The 15,266-nt window shown below is 42.2% G+C and overlaps 1 protein-coding gene across 1 annotated transcript in view; it reads right to left on the reverse strand.

Annotated features, from left to right (window-relative positions):
• Positions 1-791: 791 nt before the first annotated feature.
• The window catches only part of LOC135208092 (uncharacterized), a 72,528-nt gene continuing 58,053 nt past the window's right edge, over positions 792-15,266 (reverse strand). The window contains exons 3-4 of the mRNA XM_064240239.1: positions 3,704-3,827; positions 792-2,844 (exon numbers count right to left, since the gene is read on the reverse strand). Of these exons, the coding sequence (XP_064096309.1) occupies positions 792-2,844; positions 3,704-3,827 (2,177 nt within the window). The remainder of the gene's footprint in view (positions 2,845-3,703; positions 3,828-15,266) is intronic.

Genomic DNA, 15,266 nt, shown 5'->3' on the forward strand with positions numbered 1-15,266 from the left:
ACAGAAAACCATTCATTGTCACAGATTAAATCACAAAAACAAAATGAGATGTGATACAATATTGTGAACATCGGCAGTTTCAAATGTTGTGAACAAGTAGAGACAGAGGTCAATATCAAATCAAAGATATGGAGCAACATCTTTTATTGGTAAAATTTAACAATCCTACTTCAGGCATTTGGAAAGATGCTACAAGCGTTAGAATCACGAATCAGCTGAACACCAATCTTAACTGGTATAGTACAATATAAATTAAACAGTTTCAGTGGAAAACTTGAGCGAAATGTATATAGTCTATGGTAAGGTGTAAAGATATGGATTCAGACTATAAAAATATAAAATTGTTTCTGTTACGATGGATGCATGATAATGAGTGAGAACAACGAATTTTTTGTGTACAAAAATGAAAAGCTAAGCAAAGCAATAAAATGCTTTATGCTACTTCAAAGATACACTAAATGCAATGGAATGCATAAAAAAAAAAAACCGATTTGTCTGATATTAGTTTTTTAGGAAAGGCAGACAAAGTGCCTTTTATCTACAGTTTTTAAGAATTTGGTCTCATTTAATCTCCTATTTGCATCGTTTGCACTTTTCTAACTTGACACTCGCCATTGACTCTGACATTAACCGAGCCGTTCAGTCCTTTGATGCACGTCAGATTATCAGTCTTATAATTGAAATGGGTGATACTTTCCTCCTCTTCAAGATAAGAAGCGAGGTTCCAGGAATCCAGAGCCAAAGCAAAGCATGAAGAATTCACACAGTGATTACTGTAGTAAATGCGGTCGTCAAAACCGAGGAGCCTCATTGCTACACTTCGTCAGTGAGCGCGATGGATTTATCAAAACTTGAGAGTTGGGGTAAGTACCACTCCTGAACTTTTCTCTGTATTCAGATGGGGAACAGATATATTTTTCTCTTCTGCAGCTGCTTGAGAGTACAAACACGCCCTCTGGAGTGAGGGAAGTATTATCCAAGTGAATTCCTGAGTAGCAGTCATGTATGTTGCCCAGAAGATTGGCCAACTTGGAAACACTTGAATCGTCTAGCCCTTGTAAATGGACATCCAGCAGTGGCACAGTCGTCTTGGGTATGCTACACACATCTTCGTCTAGAACGCAGAAATCAAACTTTATTTCTAACCACAGTAAGGAAGGCAAGTTTTCAGGAGCTTTTAAAAGCACCAACAAATTTTCCAAGTCAATAACACGGAGCTTTAGGAAAACTAGGTAACTGAATGCTACCTGAGAAGTCATTTCTTTAATGATCTTGGTCGATAAACACCCTTTAACTAAATCGATGCGGGCTTTCGTATTCGCAGAGAAAAATGATTTTGCGATTTTATCCATTTTGTCCTTGCTTCCATATTCAAACTGACCACTGCTATCAAGCCAGACAAAAATATCAACCCTACACAAAAAGCTTATCACTTCAAATAACTCACAGTAAGGCTTGAGTTTTTCAACATTCAAGAAAATCCTAGTTGGTGCTACGTGAAAGAGCAGCGTTCTAATTGGAATGAGCTGAACATCTCCAGCATCAATATTCCACTCATCAGGATATTCTGAAAAGTCAACAATGAACTCGACGAGCCTAGATAATCCTTGCACCTCTCCAACGAGGTCGAGGTTGAAGTACAGATCGTCACTGCTGCCTTCAGTGTAATTGACAACAGCATTTATCACTCTCCTTTCATGTAACATTGAAATCCACTTGAAGTCAGGGATTTTTAATAATAGCCCCACCATAAACAGTGCCATATAGTAAGGGCATTTTACACCTTCCAGAATGGAATTTAACTGCTTTCCTTCTATCACCTGGTGCACAGCATACCAAGCAGCCAGAAATTCTTGTTGTACTTTATGGAGGCTGCTAAGCTCACTGCAGTATTGGCCACGATGAATATATCTCTGTTTGAAGATAGAAGACATCACAGTTCGACTTGAGACTGACATGAAAACGTTACTTGTTTCAAGTTCAAGTTGTTTCATGTAGGATTTTTCAAATCTGCTATTATCTTTAATGGATTGGAAGGCTTTCAATCCAGCAATTAGTAACCAATTTCTTACCTTTACATTGTCAGCAATTTCTAAGCCATTTTGCATAACCTTATCTATTTTCCACTTCGTAACTGCCCAGAGAAAATCGGCACAAGTTGTAACATCACTAAATATTTCTTCAGATTCAGCCCAGGCTTCCCATAATTCTACCAGTGCAACTGGGTGTTTTAAAACCACCTCTAACCTACACATATTTGACTTTAAAAACTGTTTTAAAAACTTATAACACTCAGGTTTTTTTGAACCAACGACTTGCTCACACGAGAGGATGATTTGTTCACGACCGAAACCACATACTTCTAACCTGTCACAAACATGGCTCGTCCAAGTTCTTTCTAATTCGTTAAAATGGGCTCTAGACGTCATCAGCACTGCATCCACTCTCTCAGATTTGTGTAGAATAGCGTCGAGTTCTTCCCTATGATGAGGCAACAGTTCTTCAGCATCATCCACGACCAGTAAAACACGTGACCCAACCACCCACTTTTGTACTTCATTTGCTCCATGAACTGTCGTACACAGCGGAAGGATGCTGAACATCAGGTCATTCTGCTGGCAACTTACAAATAATCCAGATAATAAGATGACAGCATCATAGTCATCAATACCTGTCATATGGTTGTCCCTTTGACTCCAGGATGCTGCAAAGGCAGAGCTGAGGGTAGATCTTCCACATCCTGGGTCTCCTACAATCAAACGGATCCTGTTAGTGCTTTTGCATTCGCTACTAGGAAACGCTTTGAGTACATCTGCTACTTCTACCTTCACTTCTGGCTGTTTCCTATTAAAAGGAAAATAAACAAAATGTTACCACAACATGAAAATGTTACTCTAATTTATTTTGAGACTACTTTTACATTAGAGTTATTTTGAGTAAAAAGTTCAATTGCTAATAGGCCCTTGAGGATGTGCATAAAACTGATTCACAAACAGAACTTAATGTTAAATATACTGTATAGAGAACTCTGTTACAAGAAATGTAGTTAATATCATCAAATATTGTATAGAGAACTTTAGTACAACAAAGTTACGTCATGGGAACCATTAGGTACCCAAGTTCCCTTTCAAACCAGTTGAGATTCATACCAAAAATATGTACACCACAAATTTTGGCATTCCAATTCACCATAGGCACTGTTGCAGACACTGTTGATGAAGAACAAGGCAGCAAGAAAGCCGTGCTCGATTCTAATCAAAAGTACCAAGTGAAGCTAACCATTTACAATATTCATGTTGTTTTCCAATTGTTTTCTGTTCAACTTGGGGAGGAGTTCAAATAATTTAACATGATTAAGAAAATGTTTTGCATTAAATCTTGGGGACTAATCATGTGGAGTATCCTTTCCATATTTTTTTTTCTTTAATTCACTATTTCAATGAATTCTAGGAATACTTCATATATATATATGGCAAAGGTGCTTCAGCTACATAACACAGGCATTGAGTCTCCAGAGAGTGTTTCAAATATGCTTGAATCTGATAGCAAACATGAAACCTGAATGTCCAAAAATGCCTCTAGGATAACTAGAACATGAAAGCATCTCCAATGGGATAGACCAAAATTTCAATATATCCACAAACAAAAACTCCAGGCTCAGATACTACTACCATTGCTGTAACAATGCTATAATCTGCCTTACCTATGTCTTTTCTTCTTGGTTTCTTGTGGAACCAGTGGTATTCGAATCAGCTGTAGCAGAAATGGGTCAACATCTGTAGGCATATACAGGTGATAACTCATCTTCAGTTCTGTCTTTATGTCATCTGGAAGAAAAATTATCTTAAGAACATCACATAAATAAGCAAATCTAAACATGTGATTGGATTTTCATTTCTGTTAAAATATGACCTTGTTAGGTGTCTGTTTATTCATTAATCTACATAGAATATTTTTACATTTCCAAAAATCAAACTACAAATAACCCATTGCACTCAAATTCATTGCAACTTGGAATAACTTGAACCAAGAAGGTCTGATACATGGTCTGACAGTGATCATCTACTCAACTCTCAGGGTTCTGACTCTGCTGTATGCTACTGTTCTCCTCAGAAAAGGCATTTGACGTCAATACTGATTCCCTTGGCTAAGATCGCCATGTTGCCAAGATGGAGACTACAAGAAGACAGCTGTGAAGTCCTCAAGATGCCAGTCCACTCTGCAACCAATTTTTACACCATTGACAACACCCAACATCTGGAAAGGAACTGGCTCTGGAGACAATGGAGCTTGCTTCCAGAAATGACAAATGATAACCATATTACAATTGTGACTACAGGTACCTAAAAATCTAGCAGTATCTCCTGCAGTGTATCCAAACATTCTGGAGAGAAGAGCCACCACTGGATAATGACAGGTCGACAGGAGGAACTCACCTCCTAATGCTGCTGAAAAGGCACCTAGGGGTGGACCCTACAATTTATAAAGCAGAGGATCTCCTCTATTCTCGCCATAAAAGGGATTTTGACGGAGGAAAAATCTATTTCTGGGGAGAGACCTGTGTCGCCCGGTGAAAAGGTCCTTACTACTTTTCTGATATAAATAATTTCCAAATATACCAGAGAAAGTTAAACCATTGGTATGCAGACGTTACTACCCTCGCGCGAGCACCTCAAGGGCGTCGTGTATAAAGAAAGGGCGTGTGAAAGCCACTAAACACAGGTCATCTTCCAATTAGATTACTCCTTCGTCAATACATGAACACGGGATGCGCCGTTACAGCGGTCTCAACCACACCGCTCCGACTCCCCCAGCCCCCGCCCGATGCGAGCGCCATCTTACATCCTTCTGTCATAGATTTCAGTAATGGCTTGGAAAGGAATGGGATGGGAAACAGGGTAGGGTTTCACCGGCGACACAGGTCTCTCCCCAGAAATAGATTTTCCTCCGTCAAATCCCTTTTCTGGGTTGACCTGTGTTCGCCGGTGAAAAAATACCAGAGAATGCCTTCCAAGCTCATGAATTCAAATTAATACTAAGGATAACGAAAACATCATTAATAGATAAATCTTCATTAGGTAATTATCACTAGTATATAAACTTAATGTCTAAACTTAAGAATATAACTTATATTATAACTTAATCACTAAATATGCATACATAAATCTTAATTTCTAAACTTAAGAATATAACTTATATTATAACTTAATCATAAATATGCATACATAATCAAAATGTAAAAGACTCATATACATTTCTTAATACAATATATACAGGTATGATTAAGCACAATCCAAGATTGATCGATATTCTGAAGAGGAAAGCATGATACTTGGGTGGCTGAATCTGATCTACCGAGGTGAGAGGCATCGTGGCGAGAGTGGCAGGTAGAAAGGTGAAAGTATAAGGAATGGGACGAAATTGAAGTAAGGAAAGTTAGTCCGGAGAGATTAAACTCCCCGCCGCTATAGTGGAAAATTTTAAGGCTTGAATATTTCTTAGGTAGTGGCGTTTAAAGACCCGAGGAGATTTCCAACCCGTATACTTCTTAAGGTCATCAAAATTCATATTTTGAAATAATTAATTGAGGCAGCTATAGCCCGAATATCATGAGCATGTGGAAAAGATTCTGGATTAGCTTGTTTTATGAAGTAGAGTATTTGCTGTCTAATACCTTGAATGGAGATAGTACCCCTTGCTCTCTGGAAAATAAAGGGACCGGAGGAACATGAGGAGGATCTAGCTAAAAAGGCTTTAAGAGTTACCGACAGGAGGCATAGGGATGTATCCTGAGGTAGAGGTATAATTTCCAAGGAGACCATCTATTTTGAGGATCTTCATTTTTAGCTAGGAAACTCCTATCTGGAGAGAGCAGTACTTCTGATGGGAGGAAATCTAAGTTCTCAGGATTACGTGAGAGAGCTGCTAATTCTGATATTCTGGCACCTGAGGCCATGGCTGTAAGAAACAAAGTTTTTCTCAGCAGAGAAATGTAAGAGCAAGATTCGTTGTTGGTATCCGAGGCTAGTTTCAAAACATCGTTTAAAACCAAGCGACCTTTTGAGGACGAATTGTAGGTCTAAGTTGAGCACAAGCTTTGGGAATGGATGAAAAATAAGAATCTGCTAAATTAATATTAAATCCAACCTGAAAAATCTTTTCAGAGCCGACTTAATCGTAGTAATAGTACTAGCGGCTAGGCCTTTATCAAACAAGGTTTTAAAGAATGAAATGGCCAAATTTGGGGTCATTTGAAGAATATCCAAATTCTTTATAAACTCCGCTAACTTCTTAACAGCCGAATCATATTGCCTAAGCGTTGAATCCCTTTTGTCAGATTCTATGAATAAGACGTTCTCCGGATCAATATTTGCACTCTTATGAGCTGCCAAATTTCATGAAGTCCACAAAGTTAGGGTTTGAACTACTCTTGAGGAAGCTGACACAGTCTGAGTTTGGACTATTTGTGTCAACTTTGGATGTGGGATCCGTCTGGGATGGAGTTTCAGCTCTAGTAGGAGCGGAAACCAATTGCTCTTGGGCCAGTTGGGTGTTACTAGGGCTACTGATCCTTTGAAGAAACGTAGTTTGTGTAACACCTTCATCAGAAGATTCACTGGAGGAAACTGATAAATCTTCTGCCAGTGGTTCCAGTCCAAGGCTAATGCGTCCATGGCATAGGCCTGAGGGTCCAGGTTGGGGGCTACGTAGCAAGGTAGTTTGTGGTTGGTGCATGTCGCAAACAGGTCTACCTGGAGATCTGGAACTAGTCTGGTTATCTACCGAAACGAATTCATGTCTAGGGATCACTCGATTCTAAAGGCTTGGTTCTGGATAAAGCGTCCGCTATAACATTTTTTCACTCCTGCCAGATGTGTTTGCTGACAGGAAACCAGTTCTTTTTGCTGCCAAGGAAAATATTGCTACTAGAACATGATTCAGATTGGTGATTTGGAACCTCCTCTGTTTATGCAGTGGACTACCACTAAATTGTCTGAGACTATCCTCACATGACTTGTCTTGTGATGATGCAATTGTTTCAAGGTTAGAAAACACTGCCATTGCTTCCAACACATTTATGTGAAATTGTTTCATATTGAGTGACCAGGTTCCCTGAAACATTTGGTGTTGGGAATAACCCCCCCAACCACTGAGTGACGCGTCTGTATGAATCGTCACTTGAGAGGGGGAATTTTGTAAAGGAAACTGATTTGGTCAGTTTCTTGGACTGTGTCCAGGGAGTAGTCTCTTTATTAAAACGGAGGGAATTGTAGATACTTTGTCTCTTAAATGTATCTTTGCTCTCTTTCTCCAAACTCGATTGATGTCTTTGAGTTTGGCTTTCAGTAGGACGTCTGTTACTGAGGCAAATTGGAGTAAGCCGAGAATTCTTTCTAAAGCTCGTCTTGTTATCGTTTTGTTCTTGATAAATTGTTTTGTTGGACTAATGCTATCTCTTTGGCCTTCTTGGGTGGAAGAGATAGCTTGTGCTCTTTCAAGTCCCAATGAATACCCAGCCAATCGAACTGACTTGCTGGTTGTAGAAGGGAATTTTCGAAATTCAACTGAAATCCTAGACTTTGCAAGAACTGAATTACTTTGTTTGTTGCTTTGTGGCATTCTTCTACTGTTTTCGCCCAAATGAGCCAATCGTCCTAGGTAGGCTACTAGCATTATTCCTTGGTTCCTGAGTGTTGTTGCAATACTGTCTCTCCTAGTTTCGTAATATCCTGGGAGCAATGTTGAGGCCGAACGGCATCACCTTGAATGCATAGGATTTTCTGCCTAAGCGGAAGCCTAGGTAGGGAGAGAAATTTCTTGCCATCGGAACATGGTATAATAAGCGTCGTAAGATCTATAGAGGTGGTGACGGCCCCACGGGGAAGTAAGGTCCGTACCTGCGAGACAGTCAGCATACGGAACTTGTCGCAGAGAATGTAAGAATTCAGTTTGGACAAGTCCAGAACTACTCTCCTTTTGTACGAATTCTTCTTTGGAACAGTAAACAGACGTCCCTGGAATTTTAGGCTTTTTACTTTCTTTATAGCCTTTTTCTGTAGGAGATCTTTGGTGTATTCTTTCAGATCCGGTGTAGGTGTCTAAAGAAATTCACCGGAGGAGGTTGGGGACCCTTCGTCCACTTCCAACCCAGACCCTTGGAAACAATACTGTGTGCCCAAGGGCTGAAGGTTCCATTGATCTCTGAACCGGTACAGTCTCCTCCTACCCGGCTCCTCTCATTGATTATGGTCTGCTTGTATCCTCTACCACCCCTTGCGCCTCTGGTTCTAGGTCCGCCACGTTGGCGGAACTGTCCTCTAGCTCTATTACCACCGGATTGTCTAGGGTATCCTCGAAAGGCTCCGGTGGCTTCGTAGGCCGGGTTAAATGCCGGAGAAGACATCCATGCTGCTGTGGCTGGTGACTGTCCGCCCTGAGGTGCGGGTACAATCATAAATTGTTGTGGTTGAGGAGCTTTTGATGTCGAAGGTTTCGACGCCTGGGCTGGAGGATTTGCTTGTTGGCGTTGCTGACTACGGAACCCCTTGTAAGTTAGTAAAAATATTTCTGTTTCTTTTTCGGGTTCTGGTGCTTCGTTGTAGGGTCGAACTTCCGTTTGGTAAGAGAGACCCCAATGAACTCGAAGGTTTTGGTTTGTCCTGGCCGCCTCCATGTAGCACCTTGTCTACTTCTTCTTGAGGAAAGAGATTCTTTCCCCAGAAGGAAGATTTGATCAGTCTATTAGGCTCGTGCCTAATAGTCGCCTCAGCTAATACATGTTTCCTGCAGCTCTTCCTGGCTGCAATGAATTCGTGGAGGTCCAGCTGATAAGTCTGTAAGAGACTCTTAGCTAAGACCTTGAAGAGCTGCTCTTCTTTATATATCGAGGCCACCAACTCCAGTGATGTCACTGCGTTGATGGACCTAGCCAACCTTGATCTTGCCTCAAACTCTGCCTTAAGTAAGTTCTCCGGCAGTTTCGGAAGTCTTTCTGAAAACAGGGAAGACGCACAGTCTGCGTCTAGTTTCCCGACTGTGAAAGTCGACGGAACGTCCTGCCAGAATTCCTCTAGATTGGCTGGCATGAGGAGGGAGGTAGCGTCCGTCTCTTTGAGAGTCCTGTCCATCGGCAAGTCATTCATTCCTCTGCCTAGAATTGTTTAGCTCCGTGGATCTTATCAGTTGAACGGAGAAGAGATGTCTTGTTGGAGTATTCGTAAAGATAGTGTACGATCCTTTGTGTGGAGTTAGTTTAGTATTTGTACAACCCCAGTCAGTCAGAATGCGAGCCCAGACAGCTTGGGCTTGTTCCTTCGGGAAAATAACTGTTTCCTTAGGAACTTTATCCATTCTGACTAATGCGTTCTCCGTCAGTCGGACAAACCCATTGAAAGGAAACTGGAGTCCTGGTAAAACTCGAATCCGACAATGGTCGAGTACCCAGACCTTCAAGGGTTAGTGTGCCATCCAAGTATGGAGCGTGGAGGGCAAACCGCCAAGGGTTGTTCTTATCGAACGGCGGAAGTTTTGATGCATCCGGAACTGCCGATGGAGCAGCTTGAGTTCCGGATTGGAGCAGACCTGCGATCATGTCTCTGATCGGCTTTAGCTGCTCCGCCACTATATCAGTCACCGACTGTGTGGCTGTAGTGGGAGCCGGAGTAGGAGGGATTCTCTCATCCAGCCTCTCATCCACTACTTCTCTAAATCTTGACAAAAGTTTGTCCACGAGGAGGTCAGATTGTAAGTCAAGCTCCGTCGTCTTGGATTTAGCGGACTTACCCCTCTGTCCTTTAGAAGGAGGAGGGGCCTTGGCAGCTGGCGATGAATCATACGAAGTCGATGGCCTAGGGGCCGGAGACGACGCTGATTTCGCCAACGGAGTTGACTTAGAAGCCTTCGATGAAGGCTTTGATGCCTTCAAGGGCTTAACCTTGGGTCGGACTGACCTAGAACCTTCCCAAGGTGAAGGAACAGATTTATCAAAACCTAAAAATGAAGAGGAAGAAGAAGAGGGGGTAGGTGAAATGAAGGATCCTGCCGGAACCTCTACGCCACTCACCTGCTCATCCATCGGTTCCAGATGAATGTCCAGAGCAGCCACATCTCCCGTCAGTTGTTGGTCCTCTTGGTTTGGAGCCATAGCCGCTCGAATGGCTTCCATAATAGGAGCAGCTACTTCGCTCTTCACCGCAGCCGACGGAGAACCGGGGAACAAATGAGTTGCTAAAGTGCTATCCAGCACATAAGGACAGCCTTGTGGAGCATTGCGGCCGAATCCAGACACACCCCTGCCGAAGACTTGCCTTAGCCGTCTTCAAACTCTCCTCATCCGCCTGTAAGAGGGGATAGGATTAAACGGGTCGTATTGACTAACAATTAAACTAGAAATATGTCTATATTAACCGAACAATCAAGAATTGTGTACACATTTGTTACTTGATCTTACCTCATCGTTCAACAAGATTGAGGTCAATTCAAAGCACCACGCACAAGACTCCGGGAACCAGACCATGTACGGGGTCTGACCTTCTTCTGCTATGAAGGAGATCGAACAATGAGCGTGGGACCGGCAGCAGTCATGTCCCACCGGATCATTGAAGTTCCCTGGACATCCTTGGAAGGCGCAACGGACTTTCTGTAATATAATATTTTAAATAAGTACCTACTCTCCTTATTGAAAATAGACTAACTTAGAAAATAGAGCATGCAAGTATTCTTAACCTGGCATGCATGTAAAAGGCTCGCCGGAGCTAAAACCATTAAACGGAGAGTGTAACGTACGTTAAATAGAAGGATTCACAATTTTATTCCGTTATATCCCGGAAGTCCGGTGATCTCCGGAGAAATTGAAAATCCAGTATCAACAAGGTAGATCCATATTTCTTTTTAGAGAATTATTCTTAATATTGCTAATCTCCGGTGAAATACATCACCGGAGCAATACTACCGGGGCTGAGGATGGGTACCATATCAAGAAACCGGAAAGCCTATCGAGGGGAGGTGCTCCCAATCGACATAGGCAATGCCGGAGATGATGAACAGAACATCTCATAAAACATGATAAAATTAACTAATGTTTCTAATGGTAACCTCTTAAAAAGACCGAGTTTCCGTCGGCGGAGCTCCGGCGAACGGAGTTCCGTAAGGTAATTCTTATTAAATTACCTACCACTCCACCCTTTCCTTATCTTCCCCAAGCCATGACGGGGGAAGAAAGGAAGGGGGGCTAATGGTAGAACATGTTGGGAGGAATACTGTAAGAAACGCAAATGGCGGCCGAAAGTGGTTGATCTTAACCACGATGTTAATGGACCATTCGAGATAACGTATAGCGGACCACCAAAGATAGAATTACCGATTAAAGTTAATTCTTTGGTAAAGTCGGGGAACACTATGGAAAGTGGTTTCCCAAGACCACGTTTATAATTGGCATTAACACCTGGTGGTACACTATGATACAATGTTATCGGTCTGGACCTAGAACAGAGGCCTAGGCTAACTATGTTCGAGAATGGTACCACAGCCTAGCTCAAGTATGAAAGCAATGGAATACCTTGAATGAAAACATAAAATATGAGAGTCTATCTAGATTAAACTAAAGCCTAATAACCTTAATACGTAGCCAAGCTTAAAAGTACTAAAAGGCCACGAAAGAGGGGGATCAATCCAGCCTCTCTCGAACACGGAAGGGGGAAATCTTTCCCCAATTCCATGTAACCTATGTACTTAGAACTGTTAAGATAGTACTTAACTGAGTCTAACAAAAGGGGGAAATAATCCAACCTTGCTAGTAATAGTGTTCAAGCGGGCTACTACAAGGTAACTGAAAAGAGGGGTAGGTATCCAGCCTCTTCCAGTACTAGACAGTAGTTATTACAATTCGTATATGAACGAAAAAGCTCTCATCATAAACTATAAAGACAAATAATAAACGGATAGTCATAAATAAATAACATGAGTAAGCGAGGAAGGGAGGACTAGAGTAAAACACCACGGAAGGCCAACCGTCACCGCGGCCTGTTTGGCCTGTCGCGGTGTTTCACCTTATAGACTAAAACGGCAAGGAATCTTCTCAATGCTTTAAGATACTGCTTGGACATGTAAGATGTTAATAAATACCAACTACTTCTGACTGTCCAAAGGAGCTCTCTTCCTCGCTTAATCAAGACTACTTAAAACAAATAATAACGGGACTCGTGAGGTCCAATACCATGAACTCTGCTAATACGAACAATCCCGTCATTGTAAATTAAAACTGAATTATAATTGGAACAGTAATAACCCTGTGAGACGTACGATCGAATGTGGCAGTAAAGAAGAAAGCGAATAGCAATCTCAAAATACACGTAGGGGCAGACCGAAACCAACATGCTTTGTTTACGATCGGTTGTTTGCACATGGCCGGTACCATGCTCATATAAAAACCCCAAAATTACGTGGAATATACCAATTCATAAGCTGTTTTTAATGAAAACAGAAATTATGGTACTTAACATTGGTCCAGGTGAAGGTAGAGCTTCAGCCATGATGCAATAAATCCAAAATTGGCAGAAAAACACAGGCACAATTTGAACGAGTACTATGCTCACGAGTCCAAAAGAAGGATGTAAGATGGCGCTCGCATCGGGGGGGGGCGGGGGCTGAGGGAGTCGGAGCGGTGTGGTTGAGACCGCTGTAACGGACACATCCCGTGCTCATGTATTGACGAAGGAGTAATCTAATTGGAAGATGACCTGTGTTTAGTGGCTTTCACGCCCTTTCTTTATACACGACGCCCTTGAGGTGCTCGCGCGATGGTAGTAACCTCTGCATACCAATGGTTTAACTTTCTCTGGTACATTTGGAAATTATTTATATCAGAAAAGTAGTAAGAAGGACCTTTTCACCGGCGAACACAGGTCGACCCAGAAAACTACAAAGCTGTCTGTCAAGGTCACCAATTCACATGCAAGAGTCATTTAACCCAACAATATTAACAATAGTAATTTGATAGCTGCAAGTGATATTAATCTGAAAATTGTGACACTAACCGACATCAAAACCAAACCCCAAAAACCCATTAGACTGAAGTGAATACAACACACCTAAGTAAAATCTATAGTGCATCAATCTCATACAAACATTAGAAATCCTAGATATTTGTATGTGTATATGTTATACAAATTTAAGTAATGAAATAGTAGCACAAAGCTAGAATACAAATTAAGTGCCATTATCTAAACTGCAAATGAAATATAACAAAGTAAAAAAAAAATAAACAAAATGAATCTGTATGAACTTTGCAAAAGAAATACACTCGATATGTCAATGAAAATGCATAACCTTTCACTGAAAGGATATTATAGTAAGACCCAACAATGAACAATAGTACCATTTTTTTCCATTCAGGGAAAAGAACCAAGTCCTAAACACTGCTTGCTGACTGGAAAAAAATGCATCTGGGGAGAGTGCAAGTGAAATTGTGGAAGTAAAAGTTGACCGATAAGGCCTTTGCTTTACACAGCTTTGGAGGTGGTGATGATGAAATAAACAAGAAGATATTCTACAATGCAACTCTTCAAGGAGGTCATAACACACAATAGCCAGGAAGTGAAAAAAAATACTCTAACTGAAAAAATCTAACTATCTTCACTAGCACATAGGTGATATTCAAGAATGGCTTCTACCTTATTCACACATTTCTTATAAAAAGCACAATTTTTGGAATTAAATTGTATATTTCCTAACTATACAAACCTGAGGTCCTTTACATAAAGAATTACTATTCAGCGCCAGCTGGACTGGTCATAAGATTTACTAACAAGGTAGTTCGGTAGTAACTGCTTGTCCAATGGTCGGGAGTCCTGCCCGACTGGAGGTAAACATATCACTTTGCTTTAGGCCCAGGAACAGAGTGAGGGGTGGCATGAGGTGGGACTATATGTAAAGGACCTCAGGTTTGTATAGTTAGGAAAAATACAATTTAATTTCAAAAATTGTGATTTGTTCCAACACATAATACAAACCCTCGGTCCTTTACATAAGGAAGACTCACTTATTGTAGATAAGGAAGACTCACTTATTGGTGGGTGGAATCTGAGTCTTGTGAACAGACTTGTGTTCGCCCAACCTGGGTTCCCTCCCTGGTCGTAAGAGCAAAGGGGGGGGAACCTAGCCTCTGTCCAACTGATCGGAATGTGCACTGCAAGATCAGTGGTCAGACCTCTGGACCAATTCATAAGAGGGAGGCAAGCGTGCCTCTTATGAATAGCAAGCAAGAACTAGGTCCTATGTAGGAGCCAAATATAAAGTATTGGGTTTGTCTCTCACAGGTGTCCGCTTCCCCCCTTGTTAGGGAAGGGACAGATAAACGCTTCTATCCCTCGTAGCTTACCTGTATCATCATCCTGTCCAGCATGGTGATGACCGCTACCCTCTGCCCGCAGGGAGAGGGAAGAAAAAGAGGAGGAAGAGAAGCCAGTCACGATCTCATTCACTCTCCATTCATGCAGTCTCACAAGGATGAGATGCTACCTTGTCCGGTAAAGGAGCTGGGTAAGCTACGCAACTTGTTGAGCAGCCACCACGGGTCCCAAGGAAAATGTGTCCTAGGACCTGTGGGCAATATCCCAAAGGTAGGAGGAGGTGAAGGTGGTTGGCCCAAACCCCTGCCTTCAGTACCTGTGCCAAGGACAACTTCTTGCGAAATGCAAGGATTGGACCAATGCCTCTGACTTTGTGGGCTCTCAGATGAAGGGTACTGGTGTCGGCACTCCTGTCTGAAGCGTACGCCTTCTGGATTACCTCACGAAGCCAGAAAGAAACAGTGTTCTTGGACACTTCTTTCTTGGAAACCCCGGTGCTAACGAAGAGGCGTCGACACTCAGGCCTGAGGTGTCAAGTTTTCTTCAGATAGCACCGTAGCACCCTCACAGGACAAAGCAGCATCTCATCCGCATCATTATCGGTGAAGTCTTCCAGGAAGGGGATCGTGAAGGACTCGAACCTGGCGTCAGAAACCGAAGGGTTCTGAGTCTTCGCTACGAAGTCCGGGACGAAATCGAGCGTAACTGATCCCCATCCCCTTGAGTGTTTAATGTCGAAGGAAAGACCGTGGAGTTCTCCTACTCTCTTCGTCGATGCCAGGGCCAGCAGAAAGATGGTCTTGTGGGTCAGATCCCTGTCTGACGACTCTCAGAGCGGCTCGTAGGGTCGGTCTGGAGTCTAGCTCCTAAGAACGAGAGTCACATCCCACCCCAGGGGCCTGACATCCCTGGGTGGGC

Source organism: Macrobrachium nipponense, chromosome 34 (genome assembly GCF_015104395.2).
Source record: "Macrobrachium nipponense isolate FS-2020 chromosome 34, ASM1510439v2, whole genome shotgun sequence".
NCBI classification, from domain to species: Eukaryota; Metazoa; Arthropoda; class Malacostraca; order Decapoda; family Palaemonidae; genus Macrobrachium; species Macrobrachium nipponense.